This window comes from Plecotus auritus (genome assembly GCF_963455305.1).
Source record: "Plecotus auritus genome assembly, chromosome: 2".
NCBI lineage: Eukaryota > Metazoa > Chordata > Mammalia > Chiroptera > Vespertilionidae > Plecotus > Plecotus auritus.
In genome coordinates, this window is record NC_137771.1 from 152,864,388 (window position 1) to 152,878,514 (window position 14,127).

Below are 14,127 nucleotides of genomic sequence, written 5' to 3' on the forward strand. Positions count from 1 at the left end.
TCACATATACACATGAATATGTAAATTATGCCTACCATAATGGATATATGTGTGACTACGTAATTTTTTAATTTAAGGAAAAAGACAAGAGAGAATAGATCAAGATGGAAAAAAATAAATCTAAAGTAATCCAAAATAAATTACAAATCACTGAAGTCCATAAAATAATAGATACGTTTTTATGTAGGTTATGACATCCAAAGGACCAATTTGCAATTATAAAAAAAAATTTACCATAACTTAAAAACCTAGATGCAGAATTTAATTCAATGTAATGGGTACACTAGTCAAATGAGTCATTTAACAAAATGATACTATTCTTGAATATGTATTTTAAAGGAATTGTTTTATAAAAAGAAATTTCATGAAATATAAAAATTTTATTAAAATATTATATACTATAGAATCACTGTATAATTTAAAAAATGGAAGTCATATGTTAAATTTTAAAAACTGCCCACAAACTGTACATATGTTAACAAGTATAATAATATCAAGACCACTGGGACTAAAATCTAAAAAATTAGAAAATTTAAAAAATTATTTATTGTCTTCCCCAAAACCATTAATTTCTGTTTTTTATTAGATTTTTGCATTGTCCCATGCACCAAGAGGTCTCTGGTTCAATTCCTGGTAAAGCACATGCCTGGGCTGTGGGCTCAATCCCCAGTGGGGGGTGTGCAAGAAGCAGCTGATTGATGTTTTACTCTCATAGATGTTTCTATCTCTCCCTTCCTCTCTCTCTAAAACATCAATACAAACATATTTTTTAAAATATATGTTATAAAATATTTTAAAACTAGATTATGTATAAAATGATGCTTTCATCCTCTCCTTGACTCCCCAATATTTTTACTTAGTTAAAAACACTGTTACCAGTTTGGTGTTTCTTAATTTTTATTTTATAAAATTATTTTAATGTGTTCATATGTGGTCATTTCTTTATTCACAGAAATTAAACTTACACAGTGTAATTTTACAAATTGAAATGTTATATAATTGAGTGTCCCATGAATGGAAGTTTTTTACATAAAATGCAGAAGTGACCATGTGAATATGTAGAACTACCATCCTCCTGCTAATGACTTTTCAGTATAATACAGTATGGGTATAATTTTTTTTATTTTTTTTACTTATTTATTTTTTAAATATATTTTATTGATTTTTTACAGAGAGGAAGAGAGAGGGAGAGAGAGTTAGAAGCATCCATGAGAGAGAAACATCAATCAGCTGCCTCCTGCACACCTCCTACTGGGAATGTGCCCGCAACCAAGGTACATGCCCTTGACCGGAATTGAACCCGGGACCCTTGAGTCCGCAGGCCAACGCTTTATCCACTGAGCCAAACTGGTTAGGGCAGGTATAATTTTTTTAAACTATGATAGAATATTTCAGTATTTTGTAAGTTTCCATTTTTATGAAAAATGCTAAAGCAAACACCTGGGATATAGAGCTTTGTGTATATATGCAAGTGGTTTATATATGGAATCTAGAGTCAAAGGTATTTTTTATTTAGATTTTGGTAATTACTGAATGTCACCCAGTTACACTCATAATCTATGAGGCTGCCAACAATGGATTTATACAAATATAATTATTATCTTCAATAGGGTTCACTTACTCATTTGACTCTAAAAGCTAATGCCTATAAATTATCCTAACTGCTATGGAGTTCCCTAACCCTGTGGCTCCGTCATATTTATCTACCTGTCTTTGGATTTATCTACCTATCTCCCCAAATAACTAACAAAATTATATTGGAAGCAAGAATATTAACAGCAAAAATTTTTATTTAAAAAATGGAAAAAGTAATGTGTTTTTTTCTTTCAAACACCCTTAGAATTCCTTAAGTATCTTTTACATTAAGTGCCTGTACATGATTTTGGCTCTAGAGTAAGTAGAGAATTTTATTTGGCTCTAGATACTTAATTATAAATATATTTGCACAAATTGTCCTTACCTGTGTAACTTTTATATGATCATGTGGTGTAGGTTCACATAATCCAGTTAAATCAGGATTGTAACTCCTCCCATCAGGATAAAGGTAGCTAGAAATTAAAGATAAATTTTATTATTATAAATTTATATTTTAATTGCAACTAGGTTATTTTATCAGATTCTTCTATATTAAAACACACATTTGAATACCTCCTTTTTATTTAACTTATATCAAGAACCTATTCCATCTCTATTTCCATAATATTGTTATTTTTAATACATTTAAAATCTAGAAATCACTTTCACATAAGAAATATATAACAAATATGAACTCAGCTGCTAAGCAACAATTTTCAAATAAATACCTTTACTATATGTCTGTTAGGTAATTTAAAAGTTTATTTTACTGGTCTCTCATGTTCTATTCCAATATACTTTGAACATGCATATTTTTGCAATTATTACATTTTTCATCTGAAGCACAGTTAATGTTAATGTATCATTTTAAACCATATTTAACACAAGGAGAGAAAACTGGAATTAAAGCCCATAATTTCCCCCAAAAGTTATTCAAACATTTATATGGTGTCCCTGTTTCTCCAGTTTCCTGTTCTCTCTCTTTCCATCTTACCTTCTACTCACCCAACACGTTTAAAGAAATCAGAAAGTATTACAAGTCCATGTTTCATTTACTTCAAATCAAACTATGAACACAGTTTTATGAACATAACCTTCCATTATTAGAGAGAAATGAAAGAAGAACTAACTCTTTAAAGTTATAGTAATAATGCCATCTTGCAGTGGTATAACAGTTTTTACTAAGAAATTCATTAAAAATTAAATTTATTGGATTGGTAAATACCTATTTTTCATTTTTTAATGGCAGTATTATTGTTGGATTTTGTCCATCCACTGCTATGACTAATTTTGTTCAATATATTTCTGTGCTAAATGGCTTAAATGAAAAATTAAGAATATACTACTACAGTGGTGAATATTTTAAAGGGCAAACTATATTAAAACTGTTCTGTGAAGTAACAAAAAATTTATCCTTAAATAGTCTATAAATATGTTAGTGTTAAAATTTACCTAGGAAAACCAGAAAAAATTAACTTAGAAAACAGACAATTCTCAAATGGTAAGGAACGAATCAATTAGATAAATCTTTAAGACTTAGGAAAAGTGGATGATTATATTTGAATATGATACAAAGTTATAGTGTCATTATGATGATGGGATAAAATTCTATAAATATTAAGTGAAGAGTGATAGCAAAAATTAATAAGGAACTTTCTTTTTATACCCTAAAGTGGCAAATTTTAAAAATTATTATATAACATTTTGATCATCCCACTTCAAAAACATGAAATTCTATGAAGTCAGAAATGAAAGATTACAAATATGACAATAAGACAGTTAGAGAAGAGGTTAAAACACTCTCTTTATTTAATGTATAAAGAAATGACAATTCCATGACCATTCTCCTCAGTGAACATGGGTGCTACTGATGAGCCCCTTTACAAAGACTGTGAAGGAAGAAAAAAAAATCTTAGCTGGTTATCAAAGTAAATTTATCACTTATGTCATATAATATTGGATTAAATATCAGGAAAGAACAGCTGACCCTGATGATAGCTGGACTAAGATAGATGATATGCCTCCCATGTTTCTACTGATCTTAAAACAAAAAATGATGTAATTAATGTAATATCTATTTTAACCTATTCTAAAACCTGATCTACTTATCAGATTAAAATTCTGATCTAATCTATTTTTAATGTAATTCATCCCTAAAGTACAAATTCAACTCATCAAACACCCCTGAAGATGTGTGTATGCATGTGTGTTTGTGTCAATATTAACAGTAACTTTATGTAGGTGTTCAGAGGCAAGACTACTACTTAAAAATCATAGAGTTTTGGTTTTGATTGACTTGAAAAATAGATGGAAGGCATTGTAAACAATATACATAAGCCATATCAAATCACAGAGTTGCCCACTCACAACCTCTATTGATAAATTCAAACTTTAAAGCATATTTTCTTAAAAGTAAAAATTCTGCAATCATAGTAAATCAAAGCTACACATGTAAATCTCTGCTGCACTAAAGGTCAAGTCTAACTAACTGAGAACAGCAAATTTATCATAATTAAGAGGGAAAAAAACATAGTACCACAGTTTGCCATACAATTCTCATATAAGTATTTCTAGAAAGCTCACAACTTTAAAAATGCATTCTTTTTCTTTATATTGTTCCCATCACTAATTTTTTTGTTTTCTTTTTTGTTTTTGCAATTACTTTTAGAAAGGTAACACTTAAATCATTTGCTCTTTGCTGACTCTGGTGGACCTCCTCCTGCTAGGTTTCTATCACAATCCATGCTATGGCAAGTTGAATCAGCGCTCAACAATAAGTGTGATGAAGTGACACTGTAAACACAACAAAAGGAGGAAGTGGCATAGGACTAAAATGAATGACAGATATGTATATATGAAGGGACTTAACAGGTTGCCTAAACTTTGTGGGTGGGCAAAAGTAGGTTTACAATTGTGAGGATGCAAAACAGTTTATCTTTGTATTATTATTTATTAATTCTTGTATTATTTTGCATACGAACAACTGTAAACCTACTTTTGCCCACCCCTGTGTGTGTGTGTGTGTTATATCTATTTTAAAACAACTTTTAAGTAGCAACTTCTTTTCTGATAATAGATATAAAATCTCATTGCCATTTCATGTTGGAATTTATTTGCTATAAATACAGGGAAATTCAAATAAGTAGGTTATCTTTGAATAACTATTTTTAAAAGATAAACAATAAAAACAAAGGAGCATCCATTTCTTAGTCTTGAAATAAAAAACAAGCAACCAGGTCACCCGCCTCACACTATCCATTTTCTCCATCTCAGAGCAGCCTGTATTTTTTTCACATTTGTGAATGTGCCCTGATGCCCATTTCTCATACTCACAATCCTTCCCTGCTGCCATCAATCAGGGCTTGAAATAAGGGCTTGTTATGAGGTATGGTCTGTAAGATATTGCCATCCCCTGTCACATAGCCAATGGCCCACTGTCCCAATCTAGTGCAGCTTAACCGGAAAATGTAACTGTAAAACATGAGGAAATTATGTTTAATCATATTTGAAATGTATATAAGTACTACACAATTTGTTAAGTTTTTTTAAGGTAAAGAATAAACAGACTCATTTAGAATTCCTAATATAAATTTTCCTTCTAAATTATTTTAACACTGTTGTACTTCTCTATGTATTGATCTGTAACAGAAGCAATGATCATTTCATTTAAATATCTCCAGAGTTATATGAGAAAATAACTGAAGTTGTAAACTATCAAGTGATTTATTGCCATCACCATTAGGTAATGCCCTGGCTGATGGTTAGAACATCACCCCATGTACTGAAGGTTTGCAGGTTCAATTCCCAGTCAGAGCACATACCCAGGTTGTGGGTTTGATCCCCAGTTAGGGTGTATAGGGGAGACAACCAATCAATGTTTCTCTCTCTCACACCCCCGCATCCACTCTTTCTTCCTCTCTAGAATCAATGAAGAAAACTTATGCTTGGGTGAATATTAAAAAAAAAAAAAAAAAAAGGAAAGAAAGTGCTGGTGGTAGAAACAGCTATGACAAATTATTTTGGAAATTAAAAATAAAATACATAGGTAAAAATTTAATTTGTCTATCCCTGACAGAAACTGAGCCAGTTTCTACTGTGGAATTCAATATACTATTTTATAATTTAAAAATTATACAGTTTTGGTTGTTAATAATGTGTATTACTATTGAAAAAAATGCTTTTTATTTCATGTATTCTAGTCATATATCTTTAAATAAGAGCTCAAAAGACCTGATCTATAAATATTAAGAACCTCACTTTGGTTATAGAACCTTACAAAATAACTTCGCAAGTAAATGTAAAAACATTCTCCTAGACAGCCTGAAAACAGAATATAAACCCATCAATTACTGGCATTCTTAATTGGATCAAAAAATTCCACATAGCTTTATTGTGACTGCCAGTTGGATCCCAGATAAAGCACAACCTGAGGAACCCCAATGTCCTTGGCAAAGGCCCAACTGTTCCCTTTACCATGAAGCCAAAGAGATGAAATACTTTCTAAGACAAAGGACCACTTAAATAGATATATTTTGTAAAGCAAATATTTATCAAAATTATTTGATGTGTTCATTAAAGGAGTTTTCCTAAACACATTTTCAATGCCCTATCACACTTTACATATTATAGTTTACCACAGACTAAACATTTCATCTTTAACTAACAATAGAATAAATTGTTTCAGGGCTGGTTCGGAAAAAAGACATCTTTTCAGAGAGCAATAACTTTTTATTCAGAGAACTATTCCAATAGCGATGAGACCTGGTTTTTGTTTCCAACACTGTCATTAATTATCTCCAGATCCTGAACCAGAGAACATAAAATGGACTCAGTTTCCTTATTATATTTATAGAATTGAGCAGGGTAATTCCCCAAATAGTTTCTGTGTTAAATTGGTAAGACTGCATGATCCCAACCATATCACATCTTTCAAATCATATTTCATGACAAAAACATACTTTAATGCCAATCCAGACAGTAAAAATTATGGAAAATCTTGGCTTGAGAGATCCTTGGATGAAACAAAATGATTCATCTAAGCCACTGTCCAAAATATCTGACCTGCTGTCATGGTCACAATGAGAAACAACTCTCCTTAATCTTAACAGAAGACTTCAACCTGAGCTAAATAAACTGTTGTTTGCACCCACTACCTTCTTTTTATATACCATACAAATTGTTAAATATAGAAAGGGGGAAATTTTAATTATAGCAAAGAAAGGGATCAATAATAGTGGCTTGTACTTGAAAATACTTTTTAAAAAGACATCACTTATGCTACAAATCAAATAAAAAACAATATTAGAAAAGGTAGACTTTAAAAAAACACCAACCAAATTCCTTCCTAAAATGAAATGATCTATATACGTATATATAAAAGGCTAAACAACCGTCTGACTGGTAGCTATGACTCGCACTGACCATCAGAGGGCAGACACTCAACGCAGGAACTGCCAAGCTGTGGTGACTTGGCAGCAGTGGTTTTTGGGTGATGCACCGAGGAACCAGAGAGGAGGGAGCCTGATTTTGGGGTGTGTCACCCGAGAACCGCCCTCTCGCAATTCAGGACCCCTTGGGGGATTTTGGAGAGCCGGTTTTGCCCCGATCCCTGCATGCCAGGCTGAGGGACCCCACCTGCAAGAGGGACCCCACTCACCTGCAGATGCCCTTCAAGACGTGGCACCACTCCAGGTGAGGCCAGCTGGGAAGGGACAGCGGGAGGTTGGCTCCAGGGCTTGTCAGGCCCCATCTCACCCAGTCTCACACTGCCAGCCACCTTCTAATTAATTTCCTTGCAATGTGCAGGAATCTGTGCACTGGGGCACTAGTCCCTATATAAAAAGTGTACATTCGTGGACATTGAAATGGTGTCTCTGTACTAAAATGTGAGTGTGAGTGGACAGGTCTCCACTGTCCTTACTGCCATCCCCAGCATGCTACTTGCCATGGCACAAATGGCTAGTATGCATCCAATGTACTTCTAGATGAGAAGTAGAGAAATGCATTAACCAGAGAGGAGGCATTTTCTGATGCCAGATTTGTAATTAATAAGGTGTGATTTCTTGGGAAAAGTCAAAAGGGCTGACCAAATAGTCAACCTCTATGCATCTGACGCAGTTTATCATCTGGAAAATAAAACCAATTCTCAGCTGTAAAGAACCATGAGGTATAATGGAAGAAGTTCTATTGGACATGAAATTGGCTTGGTTTATAACAATGGGTTATTTATGTTTATGTACTTACTAGAGGCCTGGTGTATGAAAATTCATGCACTGGAGGGGGGTCCCTCAGCCCGGCCTGCCCCCTCTCACAGTTTGGGAGCCCTCAGGGGTGGGAGGCAAACTGGTGATATGGGGAAGGTGGCGCCCTCATCACACCTCTGCTGCTGCCACTGCCAGCAGCGCAAGCCTTAGCCGGCCCTCGTTACCTGAGCTTCGGGTGGCCCTGGGTGGCTGGGCAGCCACCATCCGAGGCTTGCCTGTGCCTCGGGCTGGCCCTGGGAGGCTGGGGAGCTGGGGGACTCTGGAGGCAGGCAGGCGGAGCGGCCGGACCCGCCAAGGGGCAGGCCCGGCCATGCTGCATGCCTGCTGCCCCGGCAGGGCTACGAGGACTGGGCGCCGCCATCTTGTGGCTGTGGGTGCTGCCATCTTTGAGGGTGTGGCAGTCAATTAGCATATTCCCTCTTTATTGGCTGTGGGCGCCGCCATCTTTGTGAGGGCGTGATGGTCAATTAGGATATCACCTCTTTATTAGATAGGATATGTGTTTATATATACTTATGTTTATCATAGAGCCAAATTAAATGTCTTGAAAAATAAAAAATGAACATAAGCCTTAGACAGTTTGGCTCAATGGATAGAGCGTCAGCCTGTAGACAGAAGGGTCCTAGGTTCAATTCCGGTCAAGGGCACATACCTCAGTTGTAGGCTCCCGGGTGAGTGCAGGAGGCAACCAATCGATGTTTCCCTCACATCGATATTTCTGTCTTTCCCTCTCTCTTCCACTCTCTCTAAAAATCAATGGAAAAATACCCTCAGGTGAGGATTGAAAAAACAAACAAAGAAATGAACATGAATCTTACATTCAAATATACACATACAATTATATACATAAACACAGGTAACTTGAAAATAGTCAATATGCTAATATTATATTCCAATTTGAAAACCAGAACTCTGAGACCTAACAAATTTCTAAGTTCATAAAATTACACAGTATTTTCTTTCACTTTATGAACATACATTTCAGAACAAGCACAATGTATCATTTTAAAGGATTCACTTAAGAAGCACGGTTTATTAGTATTTCCCTCCCTCCGCCCACCCGATGGGTGTTATTAATCTACTTAAGAGAGTCATAAAGGAGTTTTCCTCTTTAGAACATCACATAATATGACTGCTCAAAGTCCTACCTTCCAGGTTTGGTGCTGTATTTCTGCAGTCGTGCCTTAACTTCATCATACGTGAGAAATGCCATGTAACCCGGATGTGTTACAGCTAAGAAATTCCAATTCCGCAAAATAGAACCCCAAGGCTAAAAATATAAATAAAACATATTAACTAGATAATATCAGCTATCAATTACCAGCCCATTATTTAATACACTTACTAAAATGCTCTTTTATCTTTTTTAAGATGAGTATGAGCATATGTGGTTGAGGCCAACTTTTATTATGTAACAGTAAATATGCAAAAACTTACTCTCATTTTGGAAGATGATAATTAGGCAGAAAACATTTCCTAAATATAGAAAACAGAGAACAAAAAAGAAAAACCACAAAAATTCCCAATAAAGCACTGTGATAATTTAAAACTTAAGCAAACGTCCTTATAAATGGCTTAGAAGAACCTTACAGGATGGATCCCCAGTTCCCTTTCTTCCCCACCTGCAGTGATTCTCCCACTTTCTGCCTCTTGTGCACACATGCTGGCCTCAGTGCTGTTGGCCTGAACACAACTGCACTCTCTCACTGCAGAGCCTTTGCATCTGCTGACTCAATCTTAATTCTCTTTCTCTAAATAACCAAGATTGCTTTCTCCTCAACAGAGCCTTCTCAGACCTCCCTATTTAAAACTGTTACCTATCATCACCCTGTATGTCTGTTTTATTCTCTACTGTACCTTTAAGTGTCTCATTTTATAGAACAAGTCACCATATCACAGAATGTAAGTGATTTAGCAAAGTTTACACATCAACCATAAGCCACAAAGCAGAGAACATGCCTGTCTTGCTCACCAAAGGAACACCAGCACTGATGCCAGAATCAGGGATGAGACAGGACTATCCCTGTTGAATAGCTCCCGCTAATCAGTGACTTGTCTACAAGGCCCTGACTCCCAATCTGGTGTTCTTCCCCTGGTAACACATCCTGTACTCACTTTGGTTTTATCCTCGCACAATTATGAAATTACAAAAGGTTTATGGTTTAAAGTGAGTTATGTAAAAATCTTTCCCAGAAATACACACACAAACACCAACAAAAGGTTTGTATCATTCTCTCTTTAATGTGATTAGCTGTCCCTCACTAGTTACCATGGCAAGAGAGAAAAAGAAGGCAATCAGTGACAGAAAACTTGATTTGAGGGTGTGACTGAATCATCTCGGCCACATTTTAAGGCTGAAGCTACATTTTTCCCAAGCAATTGGCAGCACACTGTATCTGTTGTGCCAGATTATTAACTCACATCTTCTACATGAAAGGGAAAAAAAGGTGGTTTATGTTGCCAAATGAAAGTTGTAGAAATAGTCATCTAGAAATGATTATTAGTAGAGGACTTCTGCTTTTGTTTGTTTTCAGACTTGCTTCTCATAACTGTTAAGGGTTTCAAATTTGCAAGGCAGAATTCTTTAATGATTATATCCCTTGAGATGAGGAATAACGATGGAAAGAATGATTTAGTAATGAAGAACTTTTTAACCTTTTCTGACAAAAGAAAAATCTTTAATGCATAGCCCCATCAAGCAGAAATATCTAACTGGGCAGACAGGAGCTCTACAGAACACTATTATGAGAGCATTGTCCATGTACGTGAACAAAAGGTATTTTTAATTTTCCTCTTAAGGCATGACTAAAAATTACATAAACAATGCGTGGAAGAAAAGCAGCATATGTTTTTGTGTGTTTTTTTAACTGAGAAAAAAACTGATATTATAGGCATGGAGTTTTGTTTTCTTATGTTCTGCTTCCCTATCTCAAATGGACAAGGATGGAAAGAATATAAAATATTTGGGTCACTTCCATTGAAGTCCACACAAATTCACGGAACAGTTGTTTTTAAAAAGTGCTGAACTTTATAGACAGCCAATGCACAGATCAAAATACAAGTGAAAAAAACAAAGTTTGAGTTTTGAGCCAACTGCTGCAGTATTTAGCAACCATTTATTAGGACTAATCCAGAGGGCCAGCTTCTACTGCAAAAATATTTATTTAATAGAAAGAGTCTGTGTACTGTTTTTCTTGTGAATGTACCCCACAGTCAGAAACATGTGGTAGTTATGTGTTATTGTGTTTTTTTATATATATTTTGCCAACTAATGGTTTAAAGAAGGAAAAACAAAGTGCTTTGGAGAATAAGAATTATTTTTGCAATTTTGTTTTTAGAGATTAGAGGAAATCTTTTCACACACATTAAAACAAAATTATCTGGAAATTTTTAAAGACTAATAATAAATAAATGAAGTGAATTCAGGAGACTTGTCCCTCCATTCTCCCCAAATTCTATTATTTGCAAAAACAGCCGTTTACTAAGTTACAACTTTCGCTGGAAGAGGGGCCTCAGCAGGTCTGCCCAGATATTTTTTCTTACTATTTGCTATAATGAGTGATTTTCCTCCTATTATATTTCTCCCTATTCCATTGATGCTATCTATTCCATAGTATAGCCCCCAAATCACTCATTCCTCACCCTGCTGCCCTCAAATGTATTGTCCCATTTCTCAGCAACCAGTCTTCTCTAGCAGTGGCAGAAATTGAGGGAGAAGGGGAACAGCAGCCCCAGGGAGGGGGAAGAGAGAAGCAAAACCCTGTATTTCCATCCCAGGACTTTAGTACCTGCCAATACATTTCTGAACTACCTGAGGGGAGAAGATTCAAGGCAGAAGAAAGAGGAAGAAATATGAAAGGTAGCTATTGCAAGTTCTTATCCGTGACTCCCCAGCATTTGTCCCAGTTTTGGCAGAATAACAGAATGAGGGAAGAGAGGAAGAAAGGGTAACAAGCATCCAGCTTTCTTACTTCTCTCATTTCCTAGTCATTCTCAACTTCATCTCCTAGCCTCCGCTGACTCCTTCTTCAAACCTTTATGCTAGTTCTCAATGTCCGACTCCCATCTTGAGAGGGTACCTTGCCCACTTTCAGATCCCACTCTGCTAACTACCTCACATCTAGCAACTGAGAGCTAGAAGAATTCACTGCCAATTAACCAGCATAGCACAGCTGCAGAAGAATATTTGTTCAAGTAGTGACAAGTATTCACAAACCTACATTTTCATACAGAATACACAATTATAACAAAATTATTACTCAATTTTTAAAGTTATATAGAAAAGATCAGTAAAAGTTAACAATCCACTTTGGTATTCATAGAACCAATTTTTTTCTTATTTTAAGTTACATGTATGATTACTCATTTGAAAAATAAAACCAAAAGAAGCAAAATATCTCAGAACTCTATAGGGGCTAATGAGAGTTCTGTAGCTACTTCTGTAGTTATGTGTCTTAAAAGGAACAAGGCACTGAATGGTCCACAAGGAAGAGTTCGATTTTATCTAAAACTTGTCACAGTTGCTCTGCTTAAAAAGATTCCTTTCTTCTCCCATTCCAATGGCATAAATAAGATATACACAACTTACTATATTAAGATAACTTGGGCTGTTTTAAAGTAAAACAGCTTATAAGAAAACTAGAGGCCCGATGCACGAAATTTGTGCAAGGGGCTCAGCCCTTGCTGCCTCAGCCCTTGCACCCCAGCTTCGTTTGGAAGGTCATCTGGACGGTTATTCTGCTGTTCAGTCTAATTAGCATATCAGCTCTTTATTATATAGGATATGTGCACATATTAAATAGCAATTTGGTTAAATGTTTAACCAACATTAAGTTGCCCTCATACTTTTAATATACTGTATAACTCTGAGTTAGTCTAGAATTTAATATCCATACCAACAAAGTCATCCAGGCTCCCCCCCCAAAAAAAAACACACTCTCCCCAGAATGAACAGTTAGGTTTAATGTATGAAAATAACCTTTGTTCTCTTCCTTCACAAGTGGGCGAGGCAAAGCTCCTGCTATTTATAATGTCTTTAGAATGCTAACTAAAGTATTTGGAAAATGATCAGAAACCTTTAAAGAAAGGAGAGGTTCCATTATAAAATGATCAATAACAGGAAACACATCCTTTTTCCAAAATTTATCTTAAAATCATATAAGCTGACAACCTACATATACCAAGGGAATAATCAGGAAATTGCAGTAAATTGAAAATAAGCAAAAGCACACTTTCTGTAGTCATTTATCTAATTTCTTATCCTATATGCCTAGGCAGAATTATGACTTTAAAGTTGTAATAAAGTAAAATGTATTCTATGAATATTGCTGACAAGAGTTAATTTGCCTTCTGTTAACAGGTTCTTTCATAAATTAAAACTTAATCCCACCCAATCTTGTTTTCTTACATGAATCAGTCACCCGATCCTTGCAGGCTAGTGCAAAGCAGAGTCACACATAACAGAAGCAAAATACTTATAACATGGCAAACACAAAAACCAATATTGTACTCTTAACATTTGTTGGAATCAGGTTTCAAAAAGAATAAATCCAACTAAGACCAAAATAATAAGAAACTGCATCAGATTATAAGCAAGCCTGATTTCTGATCAATTTATCTCACTGACTATATAATTTATCAGAAAGATTTTAGGTGGGATTCTTTCATTTTATGACTACTTAAATTGAATCCCATAGATGGTAGGGCCAAATTCAAAACACAAATTTTAGGTATACATGTTCAGGAAAATTCCATTAAGACATACAAAAGAATAAAATGATAGTGTCCAGCTTTCCTCATATGATACCTGCTTCTCTGAAGACAATTATAAAGAACTAATTAAAAAAAAAACACCATAATAAACAAGATAACACAGTTAATCTCAAAGTCATATATATTAGGGAGAAAAGAGGGAGAAAGGCTTAATTTTCCAAAATAGATATTCGTTAAATGCCCTATTACATTGATGAAATATTATGTGGCAACTGAACATTGAAAATTATACCGATGAAAATATTTTCTGACATGGAAAGATGTTTATAACCTATGACTGAATGAGCAAAGCCAGTGGTAAAACAGTGCACAGAGTAATTGCCTATACTGAACAGGATAAATTTGCTATTTATTTCCAAGTTTACTCTTTACCTTCTCACCTAATGAAAGTGGGAGGAAAGGAGAGAAGTTGGGAGACAACCCCAGCAGATGCCCACCCATAAAAGTTGCATTATATCAATGATTGAGCCAAAAAGACTAACAAAGTAAATTGAGAAACCAAATAAGGAATTCAAAA

General features: G+C 35.0%; 1 protein-coding gene across 4 annotated transcripts in view; it reads right to left on the minus strand.

Moving 5' to 3' along the window:
* Positions 1-14,127, minus strand: part of CBLB (Cbl proto-oncogene B) — a 246,417-nt gene that overhangs the window by 102,735 nt on the left and 129,555 nt on the right. For all 4 annotated transcript variants that reach the window (XM_080654165.1, XM_080654163.1, XM_080654164.1 and 1 more), the window contains exons 6-8: positions 8,987-9,108; positions 4,909-5,046; positions 1,961-2,048 (exon numbers count right to left, since the gene is read on the minus strand). In XM_080654165.1, coding sequence (XP_080510291.1) covers positions 1,961-2,048; positions 4,909-5,046; positions 8,987-9,108 — 348 coding nt within the window. The remainder of the gene's footprint in view (positions 1-1,960; positions 2,049-4,908; positions 5,047-8,986; positions 9,109-14,127) is intronic.